The sequence below is a fragment of the Aotus nancymaae genome, unplaced genomic scaffold (assembly GCF_030222135.1).
Source record: "Aotus nancymaae isolate 86718 unplaced genomic scaffold, 86718_ANA_hifiasm-v0.15.2.pri h1tg000025l, whole genome shotgun sequence".
Lineage (NCBI taxonomy): Eukaryota > Metazoa > Chordata > Mammalia > Primates > Aotidae > Aotus > Aotus nancymaae.
Genome location: NW_026988438.1, coordinates 37,067,203 through 37,088,680, shown reverse-complemented (window position 1 = coordinate 37,088,680; position 21,478 = coordinate 37,067,203). Strand labels below are relative to the sequence as shown.

Sequence of the window (21,478 nt, the reverse complement as noted above, 5' to 3'; positions counted from 1 at the left end):
CTCCAGCCTAAGCAACAAGAGAACAGCAACCAAAAAAAACAAAACAAAAAAACTGTAATTCTAAAAACCACAGCTTTCAGGTATTAATAATGATTTCACCCAATTTGTTTCCCAAAGCCTAACTATAGTGTTGATTTTGACAGTTAAAAAGCAATTAAGACAAGTGTTGGTGAAAAATATTTTATTTTAAAATAAAGTAGATAGCTGTTTTCATGTACAGATGGGCAAGAAGAATTCCGATTTCATTTAGGAGGCAGGGAGCACTGTTCCTAGAATAAGGCAAATGTGAGATGACTCTTAGCACTTTATTTTTAGTCTGTAGTTCTAATTCTTTCCTTGATTTTTTTTTTTATTGGACAGTTGAAAAGAGATGGATATTCTACACGAGCCTGGAAGTGAGACTGTAACTTCAGAATTCTCATTTGTTGTCTTGCCTTGCTCTTATAAATGACTCATTCCTAATTGCACTTTGAAAATTTATGGAAAAATTCAAATAATTGAGGAATGAACTACCAATAAAAACATTTTCATTCCATCAATTATAGTTCTTGGATTTTATCGGTGACAGGAGGCAAATATTTGCTTATTGAAGACTAAAAAGTTTTAGCAAAGAAAAATCTTACTTTTTCTGAATATTAGCAGAAAAAGAAGGCTTGGGTTGCTATATTGAATTGAAATGATATTTTTCTCATTATCATCCTTTTATAAAGCCTGTTGAGCTGCACCTTCCCATCCTGTATCTGTTTTTAAATTCTCAAGTGCTTAGTAATTTCTAAAAGTTATGTATTCAGTGTTCTATTTATACTAGTATTGGTGTTCTTAATTTGTAGCTTGGTAATAATGTCTTATGATATTGATACCTAAATAAAAGTTGACCTAAGTGACCAGTTTTTATTTGGATTCTTCCGGCCAGTGAAATGATCAGCTGGGACTTTGTAAGGATCTTGGCTTCATATGGTGGAGAAATGGGAGACTATCCCCTGGAGAAAAGGGGACTCTGCGTATTCCCTGCCAACCATAAACTAGTAGTAGGAATAGCAGGGCGAGGGCCAGAGCCTGTAAATTACTAACGCAGAAAACCATACGGCACCCTTTTCATGGAACGACCAGGATAAGAAGGTTTATACTAAGTGCATTTGCATATTTAGAACTCTAAGGTAAACTCATCACTGAGCTTAGTGCCTGGCACAGGATAAGTATGTAAGTTTATAAGGATGAATGAACCAATATAACTTTATATAATTTTCTCAGTTGGTTTTATAAGACAATCTAAGGCCAGGCGTGGTGACTCACGCCTGTAATCCAAGCACTTTGGAGGCCAAGGCAAGCAGATCACCTGAGGTCAGGAGTTCAAGACCAACCTGACCAACATGGTGAAACCCCGTCTTTAAAAAAAAGACTGGATCTAAATATAGAGAGATATAAATAAAAGAAAAAGAAGTTATTTTTAACTTGGGACACATTTTTCTGTCAGAAATATTTTGTATTAAAGGTATTGCAGTGCCTGTATCATAGCTACTTTCCCTCTTAAACACGTCCTCACCAAGGAGGAAACAGTCTCACCCTGTGATCATGGCGGAAATCAGCAGTTATAAATTGGTATGATTTTAAAAGATCATGTCCATAAACCAAGTATAAACCTTTAAAGGAAAATGGTGTTACATTTTTAAAAATTGAGAATTTTATAACAGGATATTAGTAATGTTTGTCACCAGCAAAGAGTTCTAGAAGTACTACACAGAAGTAAAAATGCTACAATGATCAGAAAGAAGCACTTACAAGAAGAAAATATCTAAAATAGGCAGCAATCGGACCTCTAGCTGCAAGCCCCAGCAACTGACGTTGTTGAGATGCAAGTGTGGGTCATCATGAGTATCCCTTAAGCTTCCTTAGTTGTCAGCATCATGGGCACCCAGGGATAAAAATCAGTGTCCTCTCCAGCTTATGCATGAAAGGTATTCTCCCTGATGCTTTGAAGGCAGTTTGGTTAGACAGGTGATCTTCGTGTTTTAAAAAGAGAATAGATCACATCCTGAGGTAAGTTCTCAGTTATATCCTCTTGTTTCCTAGAATGTCTTTCAAAATAGGAATATTGAGAGTCGGGGCCGGGCACGGTGGTTCACACCTGTAATCCCAGCACTTTGGGAGGCCGAGGCGGGTGGATCACGAGGTCAAGAGATCGAGACCATCCTGGTCAACATGGTGAAACCTCGTCTCTACTAAAAATACAAAAAATTAGCTGGGCATGGTGGCGCGTGCCTGTAATCCCAGCTACTCAGGAGGCTGAGGCAGGAGAATTGCCTGAACCCAGGAGGCGGAGGTTGCGGTGAGCCGAGATTGCGCCATTGCACTCCAGCCTGGGTAACAATAGCAAAACTCCATCTCAAAAAAAAAAAAAAACCTTCCTTTTGAGCTCTCATTCTCTCTCTCTCTCTCTCTCTCTCTCTCTGTCTCTCTCTCTGTCTCTCTCTCTCTCTGTCTCAGCCTCCCCTTGCTAAGTTTTGTATTTTTAGTAGTGACAGGGTTTCACCATGTTGGCCAGGCTGGTCTGGAACTCCTGACCTCAAGTGATCCGCCCCTGCTTCAGCCGCCTGAAGTGCTAGGATTACAGGCATGAGCCTGTAATTCCACACCTGGCTGGAAATACATGTTTTTGTTTGTTTGTTTTTGTGGCCAGAAATACATGTTTTAGAACACACTGATTTGTAGTTTTGTTCTAAACTCAACTTGACAGCCCCTTTCACCCCATCTTGGTACAGTGCCTGAAGTTCCCACCTTCAAAGATTTGTTTATCTTTGTGTTATGTCACTGCATCTGCAAGAAACCCCCAGTGAAAAATATGACTGACGCTGGGGGTTATGACATCAAACACATTCTTCATAGCCACAGCTAGTCTTAATTATCATAAATTAACAGATCAGCACTCTAAAAAGGCTCAGGGAAAGTGGAAACAGAGTTGCACATACTTGATTGAAGGCTGTAAATGGGAAGAAGTGAGGGAAATGGGAATGGTATCTCCCTGAGGTTGTGTTGTGTTGTGTTTTTGAGACAGGATCTTGTTCTGTTATCCAGGCTGAAGTGCAGTGGCATGGCCATGACTCACTGCAGCCTTGACCTGCCAGGCCCAACCAATCCCCCACCTCAGCCTCTCCAGTAGTTGGGACCTCGGACACTTGCCACCACACCCCACTAATTTTTTTCATTTTTTGTAACTACAGGGTTCTTGCTATGTTGCCAGGGCTGGTCTTGAACTTTTGGACTCAAACAGTCCTCCTTCCTCAGCCTCCCACAGTTCTAGGATTATAGGTGTGAGCCACCACACCCGGCCTGGGGTGGGGTTTTAAGGGACTGCAGCCTTTGGGAGGTAGCTGGAGAGCAGTGGGCCCATGAGCACAGGGATAAAGGGTTAAGTCAAGTTGAGGATAACTAACAGGGAAGGAGATAAATTTGTACTCTTTACTAGACCATGTAACCAATAATTACTGTTGGTTACCTTTAGTAATTGTTCATATGATGACCCAGAGCTGCGGTAAGATCTGTCATCATATTCAGTTAGATTTGGAATGGATTGTTTTCTTTGAAAATGTGGTGTTCCAGGTATAAGAGATAATTATCATTGGCTGTTACTAACAACAGGGTGTGTTGTATGGTTAGCTGGTTGTAAAAGTATAGTTTAAGCAAATATTTTAGCATATATTACCAGTATCATGGTTCATCTAGGATTTGAAATTTGAGGGTTGGACACCAGCAGGGGATACAAAAGACACATACAACAGGACCCTGTCCTCACACACAGAGTGCATGAGGTATACACATCACACAGCAGTTAGCACAGAGGTGGAGGTCAGCACCTCAGCTCAAGTTAAGGGTTAATTGTCCTGATAAGTGGTAGACAATGACTGTGTTGGTGGTACAGAAAGAAGAGAGCTCCCTGGGTTGGATTTGTCAACCAGGAAGCCTCTGCGGAAGTTTCATTGATGTTTTATTGAGGGAGACTTATTGGTAGTGTTTGGGTAGGAAGAAAGAGAAAAGACTTAAAAGTATATTGAATCCTGGGTATGAATGCATCTTGACTTGGTAAGTATGATTATTAAAATTTTTCTTAAAAGCCCCCATAAGTATTATACAACTGAATGGAATCTAACTTGACTTTGCACTATAAAAAAAGAAATTAGACATAGATGGAAGAGCTGAAGGACTAGGTCATTGGTCTTTTTTTTTTTGTGAGGTCTCAGTGTCTTGCTCTGTCACAGAGTGTGGAGTACTGTGGTGATCGCTGCAGCCTCAAGCTCCTGGGCTCAAATGATTCTCCCACCTCAACCTCCCAAGTAGCTGGGACTACAGGCATGTGTCACCACACTTGGCTATTTTTTAAAAAAATTTCTGTGGAGGGAAGGATCTCACTATGTTGCTCAGGCTGGTCTTGAACTTCCAGCCTAAAGCAGTCCTTCTGCCTTGGCCTCCCAAAGCACTGGGATTATAGTACGTGAACCACCAAGCCTGGCAGAGACCTTTTTTCTTTTTTTTTTTTTTTTTTTTTTTTTGTCATCTTCTTCAAGACAAGCTCTCACTCTGTTACCGAGGCTGGAGTACTGTGATGTGATCTCAGTTCACTGAAGCCTCAACGTCCCAGGCTCAAGCATCCTCTCACCTCAGTCTCCTGAGTAATTGGAACTATAGGCATGTATCACTACACCTGCTAATTTTTAGATTTTTTTGTAGAGATGGGGTTTTGCCATGTTGCCCAGTCTGGTCTCAAACTTTGAAGCTCAAGCAATCCATCTACCTCGACCTCCCAAAGTGCTAGGATTATAAGCTTGCACCACAATGCCCTGCCATCAGCCTTTCTAAACCAGTTTTCTGGTCTAAAACCAAAAAGTTGAAATCTTCTCAGGATTTATGTGAGTGTCAGTTATGTTCGTCTGACTCTTTTCATTTCTTTGCTCTTCCCTCACTCCTCTGTCAGATTCCCCTGCCACCTTAGGTTTTCTAATCTTCCCATATTTAAATATAAAAATGCTTACCGTCTTCCCCACTTTGTTTTTCCCTTAATCTTCTGAACTCTTCCAGACACCTGGGCCATCTCCTGTACTCTGCACAAAGAGTAGATGTTTGTTTTATTGGTGAGAACATTTTATAAATGAGTATACGATTGCTTTCTGGGATTTGAGATAATTTAAAGCATAATATACCTTGCTGTGCTAAGATTTAAAAATGCATGGCAAAGTTCATTTAAAGACAACCTTCTGTTGAGATAACTGGCAAGGTACTACCACAGGGATACTATATACTTCCTAATATGTTATTTCTACTCAAAGGACAAGTACTATTCTTAAGCATAATATCCATGTGATGCTTCATTCACCTTTAGACTGAGTTTTATTTAATGACTGAGTTTTAGAGTAGCTTAGGTTTGAATTTTTTTTTCATGGTGTGGTTTTAATTTGAGAGTGGAGATGGGAAGAACATTTTGTGACTTTATAGAGCAGCACTGATTCTTAATTCCCTTTCAGTTTGCCTCTGTCCTCACTTTGGACTCTGCTAATTTTAGCTAATCATTAATAGCTAAGAAATGCCCATTTGTTTATTGTTTGTTGCTAATTAAGCCTGATTTTATCTAGCAGCCTGCAGTAGCACAATCTCCCTCCTCCTCCCCAACTGTAGAAGCTACTGAGCTACAATGTTACTGTTGTTGAAGAATTTGAGTTACAAGAGTATTTTTCCTAATGGCTGATTACCAAATTTCTTTCTGGACTTCAGGAGGTTAATATGTTTCCAGTAATATTTGTGTGACTACTGAAAATGAGCATATTTCAAAATGTGGATACATCCTGTGGAATTACTTGCCATGATCAAGTGTTTGCTTATAGAAAACCAGAGTGCCCTTAAGAATGTGCTATTTGGAAGGAAAACAAGGACTGCCTCTAATCTGTCCTGTAGTTGGAATTTAGTCTCATAATATAATAGCTATTTGTGTTTCTCAATTCTTAAAGCCTTTAAATTAGTTTTAATTAAATGTTCCTGTTAAAACATTTAGCACTAGTATAGGCTTCTGCTGAGAAAAGCAATTGTTTTCCTGGTACCATATTTTGGGTACCATTCATTGCATTTCTGTTGTTTTTTAAAAAAAAATACATATTCATTGTAGAAAATTCAAATATAGCAAGATAGAAAGGAGAAAGCCAAAGTGCTCCCAGTGTCCAAAGACAGTCATCAGTAGTAAGTGAACATTTCAGTCCTCACATTTTACAAATACAGGGTCATGCCTACATTCCATTTCACAAAATATATTTTATTCTCACCATTTTATTAGGGAGATATTTTCACATCAGTGAGAATATCATCCTTTTGAAGGGCTGTAGAGTATTCCTTCACAAAGATATACCGTAAGTTAATACCCGTCTTCATCAAACACATTTGGTCGATTTACAGGTTTCTGTTTAAAATATTCCTGCAGTGAAACATCTTTATATCTGGCAGCTTTGCACACTGTCCAGCTTTTCCTTTAGGATAAATTCCTAGGAGAAGATTGCTCTAACAAAGGATAAAAGTGGAAATTATTTAGATTTACAAAAACAGGAGATGAAAACCTGGCCCCCAACCCCAGGTACTTGCAGGTTGGTTGGTTACATGTCCCCCTGGTCTTCAGTAGTGCAGCCACCACAGAACCAGGAGCCGTAGTGACAGGATGCCAGCTGGAGCCAGTGTTAATATAAAGATAGTGCTGCAGTGAAGAACTGGTACAAACCAGGAGCAGAGTGCAGCCAGCATCTTCAGTCTCTGACCTTTGCAAAGTCAAAAATGAAGGTGGCCCAACTGGATGATACATGTGAACTATCATCAGTGAGAACATTCCCTCAGTATGCTGAGCCCTGGGCCAAATACTATACAAACACATGGAGAAAACCTCTATTTTCATAGTAGCTGTGCTTTTGGTGGTTGAGCATTGTGTTTATAAGTGATAAGATAGGGAGATTGTGCAGGACCTCAGCAGCCATCCTGCTGTCCTGATTTTATAGATGAGGCTGTTGAGATCCAACAATGGCAGTTCAGGTGCCCAGAATCACTTCACTAGAAACACAACAGTGCCAAGAGGAACCCAAATCACTCTACTACCAGTCCTGTGTTCTTTCTAGTAGGCCATGGAAGACTTTTAGAGAAGCAGGGCAGCATAGGGGCTAAAGATACAGCTTTGGAGTCGGATGGATTTAGATTTAGATCATGGGTTCACCATTTTCTAACTAACCTTTGATAAGTTACTTAATATCTCTTAGTTTTCTTATCTGTAAATGAGTATATTACCTTATAGAGTTATTAAAGAAATATGATGTTTTAAAATATTTCAGCATAGTTCCTGGAAAGGTAAGTACTTAACTAATAAATTAATAGTAGCTATTTGGCTAGGGATACATTCTAAATCATTTGGATTCTAAGATCACTGGATGATAGGACTGAAAGCGAAGAGACCTTTGGTCATCTAGTTCAGTCATTTTGTTGTACAGATAAAGAAACTGAAGTCCCTTAGAAGTTAAGTGACCCTAACTGAGATCCATACAGAGCCTGGCTTCGTACCCAAGTTTCCTAGTTCCTTTGAACTACATTCTTTGTGTCCTTGTAAAATGAATGAAGCCAAAAGTGTTTCTATGTGTTTCTAATGAAACTACTTCTAGGAATGTTCTGGCATCTGGCATAAACCTGCTTTTTATGTAGATTGTCACCATAGGTGTATGATCTTTTTTAAAGCCCTTAGAAACTGAGATAAAACCAGATAATGGCTAAAGAGAAAGTACTTGTAATTTGGTCATCTTAAACTTAGGTTGGATTGATTCCCTGTGGTTTCTGTAAGAAATCTTAAAGTTTTGATAATTTTGCTTTCTTTTTTCACTAAGACTCTGCCTTCCTTGATTTTCTCTCAAAATGATCAAAAATAAAGTTCTCAAATATTAAAAATGAAAAGTATTTCCTTTTGGATTGTGGTTGCCTTGATTTTTACTACAGCATTTCTATTATTTGAGAATCTGTATGTTTTCAGAATATATTATGTAAAATTAGTCCTTACTTTGAAGGAAAATATCACACTGATCTTTTGCCTTGAGGCACTTAGAGAAAATATTTACAACTTCTCACCCCAGGAAGCTTTTCTTTTTTTTTTTTTTTGAGACAGAGTTTCACTCTTGTTGCTGAGGCTGGAGGGCAGTGGCACAATCTCAGCTCACTGCAACCTCTGCCTCCCAATTCTTCTGCCTCAACCTCCTGAGTAGCTGAGATTACAGGCACCCGCCACTACACCCAGCTAATTTTTTTGTATTTTTAGTAGAGACAGGGATTGTTGGCCAGGCTGGTCTTCAACTCCTGACCTCAGGTGATCCACCCACCTCGGCCTCCCAAAGTGCTGGGATTACAGGCGTGAGCCACTGCTCCCAGCCCAGAGCTTTTACTCTTGCAGGAGCAATGAGAACTATTACAGCTGGAAAATCATACAGGACAAGATATAATGGAGTGCTCAGTCATCAAGTCTGGACTTCGAGTGGTAAGAATTCAGAAGAAAGAAAGCAGGAAAGTCTACAAAAAGGAAAGCAATCTTGAGCTTGGAAAAAAGTATAGCATGGCATATGACAGCAGAGGCAAGAAAGGTTGACTAGGACCAAGGAAGACAAGACTTTATACGTGGATGTGTCTATATGTGTACGTTTGTATAATGAGAGCTACGTCAAAATTTAAGAAATCCTTCTACCTATATCTTTTCCAGGCTTTCAGATTTTCCCATGTTCACATCGCAGCACCTAAGCCTAAGAACTTTCATGGAATAGATACTCAGTCAAACTTAACTGAATTAAATCATATTTTTAGGGTAACATTTCCTTAACCCTGCCCACACACATACGCCTTCCCATCTATGACTCTAATGTTATTTGTCCATCTTCTTTCTAACACGAAAACTGTGTTCCTCTCAATTTCCCTGTAGCCTAGTAGTACAGGGAGCAATAAATAGCACTGCCTTCACCTGCAAGCCCAGGTTAGATCTAGTTTCATCACTAGGGTAATGCCCCACAGTTGTACCCACTGAGCAGAGGACTTTCCATCTATTCTTTGCCCCTCCCTCAACTACATACATTATCCAGGTACTGTAATCAGAAAAAAAAAAAAAAAAAAAGTTTCCCATATAGCTCTCCAGTAATAAATGTCAGATAAATTAGGGGTAAGAGTGACAAGATTTGAGATTCACTGAGTTAATGCAGTTAATGAAATCGCATTTCTTTGCTACATAAACCTGATCAAATAGGAATTATGAGTAGATGTGAAGAACATTTAAGAGAATGATTTAGTTTATCTTTGAGGGATTATTTTCTGTACAATATGATTATTATTTTATCTCTTTATTTCATTCTGTAGTATACAGTTTCTCCGAGAGAACAAGTAAAAATATTTTCCCCCAGTTTCTCAAGTGTTCACTGAGTGGAATTGAAGTCTCAGGAGCATGTTATGTTTATCCCATTGTTTGTTGTGTCCACCTGTTGATCCTAACTTGAGAATAAAATCCTAAGCTATTAAGACTCTATTTACCGGGTTACTTAAAAAGCAGAATGTTTATCTTTGTCAGGCGTCAAGAGTGTTCTACATTAGGGGCTCTTCCTTTCCTAAGAGACTATTCCTGATGTTCTGTGATACTTTGATCTAATCCAATGAATGCCTGAAACACTGGATACAATCATAGGTTACCAGTCAGATTTTCTCAAAGGAAACTCAACATTAATATTCATACATAGTGCTTTGCTTGGTGAGATTGGGAATGGTATGAATTCCTATCTGATCCTGATTATTTTCAGAAAATAGCAAGAACACTGTAGCTTCCTTTCTCAAAAAACGGGGAGAGTCTCTTGGATGCTATCAAACATAATGAAGAAACAGGTGCTGTGAACAGCCCTTACCATCAAGTACTGATAGGTGTACATTTCTTTTTATTTTATTTTATTATTATTATTATTTTTTGAGACAGAGTCTCGCTCTGTCACCAGGCGCCAGGCTGGAGTGCAGTGGTGCGATCTCGGCTCACTGCAACCTCCGCCTCCCGGGTTCAAGCAATTCTCCCACCTCAGCCTCCTGAGTAGCTGGGATTACAGTCACCCGCCACAATGCCTGGCTAATTTTTGTATTTTTAGTAGAGAGGGGTTTCCCCATGTTGGTCAGGCTGATCTCGAACTCCTGACTTCATGATCTGCCTGCCTTGGCCTCCCAAAGTGATAGATATTTATTTCTCATTGTTGGGGAGAAAAGTGAGTATCCAGAGTACGCAGAACAGGTTATTCAAGTATTTCCTTATAAACATTAACAGTGTTAAGAGTCCAGCTGACGGGCCGGGCACGGTGGCTCACGCCTGTAATCCCAGCACTTTGGGTGGCCGAGGCGGGTGGATCACGAGGTCAAGAGATCGAGACCATCCTGGTCAACATGGTGAAACCCCGTCTCTACTAAAAATACAAAAAATTAACTGGGCATGGTGGCGCGTGCCTGTAATCCCAGCTACTCAAGAGGCTGAGGCAGGAGAATTGCCTGAACCCAGGAGGCGGAGGTTGCGGTGAGCCGAGATCGCGCCATTGCACTCCAGCCTGGGTAACAAGAGCGAAACTCCGTCTCAAAAAAAAAAAAAAAAAGGAGTCCAGCTGACCACATTGGCTCGACCGAATATAGAAAATTAATAAAGTCCACAAAATACTTCCTGGCTTTAGGTTATCAGTAGGATAATGGCAATTTGAGCTTTATGTTATCCATTGGTTATTTATATCACACTGTATAATCTGGCAGGGAAGGGATGGAGACCTTTACATTTGAAAAAGAGGCTTTTTAAAAATAATGAAACAACTTATTTTAGAATCTTCTTGTATTATCTCCAATAAAAGAAGGAATAGAAGACAGGGTGGTAGTGGTATATCCAAATATATTTAAGTTTATTTTAGAGCTAGAAAGGACGCAAAGCACACATGTGCTTGCCTTCTGCCCTCTGCCCCATGTAATCAACATTCTGCAGAAATCACACAAGATTAAATTGGTAATACTCTCAAGCCAAACATTTGTATGTGTAGCCTAATAAAATAGACGTATTCTTATATATTTTTTCACTATATCTTTGTATTGTACTTTTCAATTTTTTCCTTACTGAAAGCTTCCTGTTCTTTTCTGTTACAGGATTACAGCTGGACAGACATCCGCTGCCCCTTTGAAAAACGAAGAGATGCAGCATGCGTGTTTTGGGACAATGTAGTATACATTTTGGGAGGCTCTCAGCTCTTCCCGATAAAGCGAATGGACTGTTACAATGTAGTGAAGGATAGCTGGTATTCCAAACTGGGCCCTCCGACACCTCGAGACAGCCTTGCCGCCTGTGCAGCAGAAGGCAAAATTTATACATCTGGAGGTTCAGAAGTAGGTAAGGACTTCTTAAGTATTTTGGTTCAGGGCAAATGTTTATTAAAGCCAATTATCTTGGCTTTCACATTTAAATAAACAGCTGGTATTATCTGTCCAGATACTTTCTTGGTAATTTAAATACATGTTTGTCACATTTTAGAGCCCATCTCCCTAAAGGTTTATCTATCTCATTCCTTTATAAACCATTAAATTACAGAACTTTAGCTTCCTAGATTAATTGCCCATTTTTTTATCATAATGAAGCATTAGTTGACACTATCTGAATTATAGTTCTAAATTAGTTATTTTTGATACATAATTATTTTAAAGATTTCATAGTTCAATTTATAGACTCTTTAAGAACTCATTACTATATTCAGGCTTTTAAAATTTGTATTATCTTCGCTTTCTGTTTATTAGAAAAAAGATTGATCTTTTTATTTGTTTTAAGTTTTTAATCTAATGACTGGTAGTGGTATTTATGCTTATTGAGCAGAATGGGATGTAGGTGTGGATATAAAAACCTTTCTTACTGAATAGTGTGTTCGAGTCCAGTAGTGATCTTTTTCTAAATGAATACTTTTTCTAAATGACTATTCTAGTGCAGACTAGACACATAATAGCTTTTGTGTGCTTTCATTTTCAAGTAATTTCTTTAGCTTAAGTAATGGGCTAATAACTAGGAAGACCATGTAAACTGTTTTACTTTTGGTCTGTGTACTTATGTTTTTATCCCCCACTATATATCAAAGAATACAAAAAAAATTGTTATTTCCTAAATGGGACCATTTCCTCTCTTTAAAAGCATTCCTCACAGACTGTTATGATGTAGCTTATTTCAAATACAATAAATCCTAAAGGTGATAGACGGTAACTGTTCTGTGGTACTGCAGATAACTCCATTCCTTCAGCCTCTGCTAAGTATGTTTTTTACTTAAATAGGCTTTTCCACTTTATGTAAACATTTGAAGTTTAGATAATTTTCATCATGCATTACGGGGCTTGAAGACATATATAAGGCTTCTTATTTAATTTTTCTTTTGAAATCACATTTCTTTTTCTAAAGTTTAATTACCAACAAATAAGTCTTTCCAACTGATCCTTTTACGGATGTTTTCCAGGGTCTATACAAACAGGATTATTAGCATTTTCTTAAACTATTCCTACACTTTGTTGTTGTTGATTAAATATGAAAATGACCCTATGACCCTAAATTCTTCCTTGCTTAATTAATAAGCTCTGTGGACAGTTCTCTCCAAACCCCCACACACACTAAAGTTAAGCATGATGGGGCTTTGTTCTTTAACAGGAAACTCAGCTCTGTATTTATTTGAGTGCTATGATACAAGAACTGAAAGCTGGCACACAAAGCCCAGCATGCTGACCCAGCGCTGCAGCCATGGGATGGTGGAAGCCAATGGCCTGATCTATGTTTGTGGTGGAAGTTTAGGAAACAATGTTTCTGGGAGAGTGCTTAATTCCTGTGAAGTTTATGATCCTGCCACAGAAACGTACGTATCAATTTAAAACTTATTTTACAGTTAATTATATTCTATAATCTCTGTAGGAAATGTCAAAAGGCCAGAGGAACCCAATGGAAGAATTTTGTCCTTGAGCAAAGAATGTATATAAACTTTTGAGTGTGCTAGGGACAGTTGCATGTTTATGACCTGGACCCTTCCCTTATACCAGAAATGGCTTGAAAACCTTTTTCTTTCTGGTTCTACTTGTGCAATAAATACCTACGAATGAAAATAAAAGAAGTAAAAAAAAAAGAAAGAAAAAAAAGCCTATGAATGAGACACATCTGAATGACTCATCAACTCATAAAATGTTTTTGTTTGAGCAGCCAGGAAATGTAGGGGAGGAGGGGGAAAATTTTATGATCAGTAAAACATTTGTCCTGAAGTAGAAATATTAGATATTGGCCCATGGCATTAATAAATCATGCCTCCCTAGTTCTTTTTAGGTGTAAACTTCCTAAGTATGTTTGGATTCATGCTTATTAAATAAAATTCTTCTTAAATCAACTCCTTTTATAAAAGCAAAGTGTGTCAAAGAGGCAAAATGCTAAAGAAATAACTGGTTAGTCAGTTTTTCTGACCTTGTTGTTAATGATGGAACACATTCAATATAGCCAAAGGAAATGTGCCAATTATTGAATAATGGAGAGGAGACAAGGGCAGGGGTTGTGAGTATAGTGATTAAAGCTGATGAGGACATAAAACAAATGATACCCTAGTTATACCTTTTGTGGAAACATCCAAAGTGCTTTGATAAGAAACGTCACTTGGTCATATGGCTGGATTGCCCATTGTTCTTCCCTTACCTAGAACAAGTTATTGGGTAAATATGTTCAACCAAAATGTTATGCCAGAGTTGCATCAAAACTCTTGTGCTTTAAGTTTTATGTTTAGGAAATACTGCCGGGCCGGGCGCGGTGGCTCACACCTGTAATCCCAGCACTTTGGGAGGCCGAGGCAGGTGGATCACGAGGTCAAGAGATCGAGACCATCCTGGTCAACATGGTGAAACCCCGTCTCTACTAAAAATACAAAAAATTAGCTGGGCATGGTGGCGCCTGCCTGTAATCCCAGCTACTCAGGAGGCTGAGGCAGGAGAATTGCCTGAACCCAGGAGGCGGAGGTTGCGGTGAGCCGAGATCGCGCCATTGCACTCCAGCCTGGGTAACAAGAGCGAAACTCCGTCTCAAAAAAAAAAAAAAAAGAAAGAAATACTGCCAAACTACAAAACATGGAAGTCTTTAACTCCAGCTACTGCTTTTTTAAAAATTAAGAAATAAGAGGCCAGGCATGATGGCTCATGCTTGTAATCCCAGCACTTTGGGAGGCTGAGGCGGGCAGATCACTTGAGGACAGGAGTTCGAGATCAGCCTGGCCAACATGGCAAAATCCCATCTATACTAAAGATATAAAAACTAGCCGAGTGTTGTAGTGCATGCCTGTAATCCGCTACTGGGGAGGCTGAAGCAGGAAAATTGCTTGAACCCGGAAGGCGGAGGTTGCAGTGAGCCAAGACCATGCCACTGCACTCCAGCCTGGGTGACAGAGTGAGAGTCTGTCTCAAAAATAAAATAAGAAATAAGAGCTTAATTATAAAATATGACTAATGTGCCTTTATCTATCTATGATTCCCACCTATTTTTTAAAGATTTTAGAAAACATAATCAATAACTTATTTCCGGTGCAAATAATAGAAGAGCAAGTTGTCTTGAAATTTATCTTTTGCTAAAGATGTTTACCAACTTTGCTCCTTTTTATGTGAACCTCTACCTTACTTCCCATAAACCTTATGCTCAAAAAGTGTTACAGCATACTAGTTGGAAAACTGATTCATTCTGCTGTCTAATTATTTTTTATTTCTAAAAAATCTCTTAAAAAGTAGAAGCCATAACCATATAAACTCCAAGTTTCTAAATTTTTACATCTTTATTTAGGCACTATCAATGTAAATTAATAATGTATTTTTACTTACTTTTGTTTAAAGTAACAACATAAAGGAATTCTGCAGCTTCTGTATTTTTTTTTTTTTTTTTTTTTGAGTCGGAGTTTCGCTCTTGTTACCCAGTCTGGAGTGCAATGGCGCGATCTCAGCCCACCGCAACCTCCGCCTCCTGGGTTTAGGCAATTCTCCCGCCTCAGCCTCCTGAGTAGCTGGGATTACAGGCAGGCGCCACCATGCCCAGCTAATTTTTTGTATTTTTAGTAGAGACGGGGTTTCACCATGTTGACCAGGATGGTCTCGATCTCTTGACCTCGTGATCCACCTGCCTCGGCCTCCCAAAGTGCTGGGATTACAGGCGTGAGCCACCGCACCCGGCCGCTTCTGTATTTTTTAAAACTAGGTGAATATTCAATTTCAGGAATATTTAAAAACTTACAAGACCGGCCAGGTGCGGTGGCTCACACCTGCAGTCTCAGCACTTTGGGAGGCTGAGGCTGGCAGATCACAAGGTCAGGAGATTGAGACCATCCTAGCCAACATGGTGAAATCCCGTCTCTACTAAAATACAAAAAAATTACCTGGGCGTGATGGTGTGCACCTGTGGTCCCAGCTACTCAGGAGGCTGAGACATGGGAATCACTTGAACCTGGGAGGTTGAGGATACCGTGAGCCAAGCTTGTGCCACTGCACTACAACCTGGGCAACAAAGCAAGACTGTGTCTCAAAAAAAAAAAAAAGAAAGAAAGAAAAAAGAAACTTATAAGACCTAGCATTTCTTTCATTTTGTACATATTGAACTTAAATGTTAAATTTGAATTCTCTGGGCTCCCTTCAATTCCTTTAAATTTTCACAAATGAAAAGGCAGTGTGAATATAATTATCCGACTCTCAAAAAAAAGTTATATTATTTCCTTTTTAAAATGTTATCAAGTCCAGGTGTGGTGGCTCACACCTGTAATCCCAGCACTTTGGGAGGCTGAGGCTGGTGGATCATCTGAGGTCGGGAGTTCAAGACCAGCCTGACCAACATGGTGAAACCTCATCTATACTAAAAATACAAAATCAGCTGGACCTGGTGGCACATGCCTGTAATCTCAGCTACTTGGGAGTCTGAGGCAGAAGAAACGTTTGAACTTGGGAGGTAGAGGTTGCAGTGAGCCAAGATCACGCCATTGCACTCCAGCCTAGGCAAAAAAAGTGAACAGAACTCTGTCTCAAAAAAAAAAAGTTATCTAGCCAACCAAGTTATTTTTTATAAGAATTTCTCCCCAATTTTGACATTTTACATGTTTTTTGTTTGTTTGTTTTGTTTTGTTTGCAATGGCATGATCTCGGCTTACCACAACCTCTGCCTTCCGGGTTCAAGTGATTCTCCTGCCTCATCCTCCCGAGTAGCTGGGATTACAGGCATGCATCACCACAACCGGCTAATTTTGTATTTTTAGTAGAGACGGGGTTTCTCCATGTTGGTCAGGCTGGTCTCGAACTCCCAACCTCAGGTGATCTGCCTGCCGTGGCCTCCCAAAATGCTGGGATTACAGGTGTGAGCCACTGTGCGTGGACATGTTAAGTGTTTTATAATTAGAATGTGTTTAATTGGAAACTGAAAAATTAAGCGTATGGACCACAGAAACACAAATAACACATGTTCTCACTCATTTGGGAGCTAAAAACGTTGATCTCATGGAGGTAAACAGTAGAATGATGATTACCAGAGGTTGGTTAACAAGTACAGAAATACAGCTAGATAGCATAAGTTCTAATATTCAGTAGCAGAGTAGGGAGACTACAGTTCATAATAATTTATTGTATATTTCAAAATAGCTAGAGAAGAATTGGAATGTTCCCAACACAAAGAAAATATATTCCCCAGTAGCCACATGGGAAGCTTGAGTTCCCTCCCTAGCCCCCAAAAAAAAAACAAGGAAAGATAAATGTTTGAGGTGATGGATTTCCCAGTGACTCTGATTTGATCATTACACATTGTTATACATGTGTCAAAATATCAGAGGCACCATAAAAATATGTACAAGTATTATGTATCACATTTTAAAAATCAATTTTTAAAAAGATGGAGAGGAGCAGAAGCTCATAATAAAAAAGTAACAATCTGAAGAAAGAAAGAAATTATGCCTATGGAAACAATGTGACACAGTTTGGGCAGTCAGAATTTTAAGAAACACTTCTAAACATTAAACTTCAGATTGTAGATAGCAGGGACCTACTATGTACTCTGCATGTGAATTATTGGAGGAAGGGGGATTTGTGAAACTTGTTTTCTAAACCTTCAGGAGATTTAGATATACATAAAAACGTGCTCTCTTTTTATGTCATTAACATAGTATTTGGAGAAGAAAGTGGTATGTAAATGGAATTTTTCCAAGTCAAATACTATATTTAACGCATGATGATAGCTCGGTCTATAAATCTCAGTATGTGCAGGGCAGTGAAGACCTAGTTTTTACTGCTCTCCCACTTCCAAGCTGTATGCCGGTCATTTCACCTGGATGAGCATGTGTGTTTTTCCTAAAAACAGCAGCCATGCTTCTACTACAACTTAACAGAGTGCTTTGAAAATGAGAGCAGTGACTGTCAAACCATTTTTAAAACAATACGTAAATATAAAACAAAAGAATTGTTAATATTTCAGTTAATCATTGTGCCCTAATTAGCTTTTATAAAGTTAAATTCGCCAAGTTGTTTTAAAGAAGAAATATAAATAATAATTACAGAGAGTTACTCTTATGCCAAGTTTCCCTTTTGTTGTTGTTGTTACTGTTGTTTGGAGTCTTTTGGTTTAAATTAACTGCTAAAAGCACAAGACTGTGTGCCAGTACCAGTTTCACAATCACAAATGTCAGACTTGGGAGTATATGCAGAAGAAGGTATTGAATCTCAGAAAAAAAATAACTAAACTCTATTGTCTGTGTATATATGTATAATGCTGCTATCTGTGAATTAATATCCTTTAACACTTGTGTCCACATTTATATTCTCGTTTCATTATTTGTAATAGTGGCTGTGAACACAGCAATGTGAGTTATTAAACTTGACAGAATGATAGTACTTTTTTGTTACCAGAGCAGTGTAACGTTCTTAGTGTAGATTTAAAGATGGACATGTGAATAGAAACAATTAATTTCCTGATTCCCTGAGGTCCATTATAAGTTTGTGTTTTACTTATACATACATTAATAATTAAAGCTATATGTGATAAAACTAGTTGGTTTTTCCTGCCAGCAGAGTTGTGAAGAAAGAAAAAAGAATTACTTCTTTATCTTCTAGTATCTTCCTCTTGTTTTTTGTTCCCATATTACAAGTTTTTATGAACCTCAGGAAAAGGATTTCCTTTAAAAATATGTTTTTTAATAGTCAGATATCCTCATTTTCTTATATCCTATCAGAATTGAAAGGAGTAAAATCCCTGTTTACCCATACATTGATAAATTACTTGTAATCATTGTTAAACTTTTGTTTTCTACCCTGCCGGACATTTTATGTGTATATATACACATATGTGAGTAGTAAACGAGCACTTAATTAGAATAATAGACCTTTCTTATTAGTATGAGTTATTTTACTTCCTATAAACCAGCACACTAAAAACTGTAATTTTTTCAGCTGGACTGAGCTGTGTCCAATGATTGAAGCCAGGAAGAATCATGGGCTGGTATTTGTAAAAGACAAGATATTTGCTGTGGGTGGTCAGAATGGTTTAGGTATGTGATGTTAATTCACTGTTTCACTTCCCTGATCAGTTTGCTGATACTTCCTTAAATTATTGAAGCATTTTTAAAAAATCTAGATACAAACATTTACCATGTATATTATTATATCTATTTTTATAGTTTTCTGGTAACTAACATCTTTGGTAAACCATCGCAGAACGTTAAACATTCTTGTTTATGAAATGTTGCAGTGGTCACCAGTCATTATGACAATTTTAGATGGCTCCTATACATTTCCAACATACTTCCTGGGGAATGATGTAGAATCAGCTTAAGAACTATTGAGCAATGGAAATATTCAACTTTTTAAAACCTTTAAAAAACTTTTTTTTTTTTTTTTTGAGACGGAGTTTCGCTCTTGTTACCCAGGCTGGAGTGCAATGGCGCAATCTTGCCTCACCGCAACCTCCGCCTCCCAGGTTCAGGCAATTCTCCTGCCTCAGCCTCCTGAGTAGCTGGGACTACAGGCACGCACCACCGTGCCCAGCTAATTTTTTGTATTTTTAGTAGAGATGGGGTTTCACCATGTTGACCAGCATGGTCTCGATCTCTTGACCTCGTGATCCACCCACCTTGGCCTCCCAAAGTGCTGTGATTACAGTCATGAGCCACCGCGCCCGGCCCAAAAAGCTTTTTAAATACAAGTTGTAAGGCTTGTATCCAGGTCTTAAACAGTAAAGTTTTCTAAATATTTTTAAACATTGCATGAAATTATCAATATTATAATTTTTAAATGACTAAATTTGGCATTTTGTTTTCATAAATAATGATGTACTAAAGAATCTTAAATAATTGTCTTAAGTGAAAGGGAGTCTGAACTGAATCTAGAAACAAGCTTTATTTTAGTCAGTACATTTAAGCATTACTTAAACGTAGCAAATAATTTCTTTTCCTTCTTCTGTCCCTGTCCATTGCTATTTTCCATAAGCTGCTAAAAGATAGGAGGAAAAAGAAGGACATTTGAATAATTATAATCAAAGTTAATCAGAAGGGAAATCACTGATCAGTTTATTTTGCATTTTTCCAGGATAGATAGAACATTTTTAATTTTATAGAAAAGAATCAATATTTTAAAATATTAAATTTCTATCGTGTTAAAATAAGAGTAAGAATTTAGGTGGTGGCTATGTGGACATTCATTGTAAAATTACAATTTTTCTGTGTGTTTAAAAATTTTCATGATAAAATATTGGAAAAATACAAAAAGTTACTACTTTAAGAAATCTTAGAATTGTTCATATCATTTTTCATGTTGTTCATTTTATTTTATTCTTTTGAAGGTGGTCTGGACAATGTGGAATATTACGATATTAAGTTGAACGAATGGAAGATGGTCTCACCAATGCCATGGAAGGGTGTAACAGTGAAGTGTGCAGCAGTTGGCTCTATAGTTTATGTGTTGGCTGGTTTTCAAGGTGTTGGTCGATTAGGACACATTCTCGAATATAATACTGAAACAGACAAATGGGTTGCCAACTCCAAAGTTCGTGCTTTTCCAGTCACAAGTTGTTTAATTTGTGTTGTTGATACTTGCGGAGCAAATGAAGAAACTCTTGAAACATGAAAAATGAGTGAACTTCAGACTCATCAGAGACTCAGAAATACAGCCAGCAGTGCTTTGTTCCAAGGGTTTGGTGACAAAGTTTTGGTTTGGTGTTTTGGTAAAGAAAGTTCCAAGTGAAATGAGGTCCCTATAAAATAGATGTTTCTTTTACATGGATTTCCTTACTTAATTCAAAGATCATATTTTAGCTGGCCACAAAACCAAGAACATATTTAGCAAGAAAAGTTGAAAAATTATAAGCATTTGTTGAAAATATGAATTTCTTGAATGAATTTCACATTTGTAACTATGATTTTGGCAGAATGAGAGATTGGCTCATCAGTGAAGCAGCAGCATCTTAGCTCTAGATTCTATTTTCATGCATCACAGAAGTGCTATGTGGTTAGATCTGTTTGTACTCAGTCAAGAACTAAGAAATAGTATGAATTGTATGTAAGTCAAGATGGGCAACTCAGATGGAACAGCTTCGTCTCATATAGCTTGTCTTTATTTTATTTAGTGCCAAATGTATTCCATTTTAAAAGTAAGCCACAGTGAATCAAGGCATATACACACTCACAAAACTTCCTAAACAGATTTGGAATGTGTTCAACTTCTCATGAAATGTATTCAATCCACTTTAATACATTCCATCTTTTTAACATAAAATGTAAAGCTTAGCACCCATCATTAATTTATGTCACTGCTTTATCCAGTGGTTAAAAAAAGGATTCTGCCTCATTAGTCCTCACTGTTAAATAAAATCCAATCATAAGTGATTAACTAGCAAAAGGTAAAGCTATTTATAGCAAATTTCTAGATCATTAGAGAAGCACTGGTAGTTGAACCACAATATCAGTATTGACTTTTAACTTCTTTAGAAGAGATCATGAATTCTTTTCCCTTAGCCAGAACGTGAGATACTTAACCTAGTTGTCTCTAAAAGTTTTGTAATCATGAGTTAAATATGTTATCTCCTAGTCATTGCTTTTATGTGATCAATAAATCTTTTGCAAACCCAACTACTTATTTCTTTCATAGTAATACTTTGCCTTTTTCACTGTGTATGGAATGAGCCATGTAAAGCTGTCACCATAAATCTTTTTATCTGATAATATTAAGTATTTTTTAACTTAAAATAATTTTATTCGTTCTTCAAGTATGTTAGGTAATGGTTGTTTTTAGAATTTGTGAAGCAGCGTCTCTTAATTTTCAGTTTTCTTTATATAGAGGTTATAATAGTCTTAAACCCTAAAAATGTTTAAATCAAAAACAAATTAGGAAAAACATAATGACAGGTATATTTCTATTTGTGTAGGGTTTTTAAATGAACATA

General features: G+C 37.9%; 1 protein-coding gene across 3 annotated transcripts in view; it reads left to right on the top strand.

Annotated features, from left to right (window-relative positions):
- Positions 1-21,164, top strand: part of KLHL7 (kelch like family member 7) — a 78,220-nt gene extending 57,056 nt beyond the window's left edge. For 2 of the 3 annotated variants that reach the window (XM_012447793.2, XM_012447794.2), the window contains exons 8-11: positions 11,185-11,425; positions 12,716-12,917; positions 18,493-18,590; positions 19,880-21,164. In XM_012447793.2, the coding sequence (XP_012303216.1) occupies positions 11,185-11,425; positions 12,716-12,917; positions 18,493-18,590; positions 19,880-20,163 (825 nt within the window). In that variant the 3' untranslated portion in view covers positions 20,164-21,164. The remainder of the gene's footprint in view (positions 1-11,184; positions 11,426-12,715; positions 12,918-18,492; positions 18,591-19,879) is intronic. The other variant, XM_012447795.2, reaches the window with a different exon arrangement.
- The last annotated feature ends 314 nt before the right edge of the window (positions 21,165-21,478 follow it).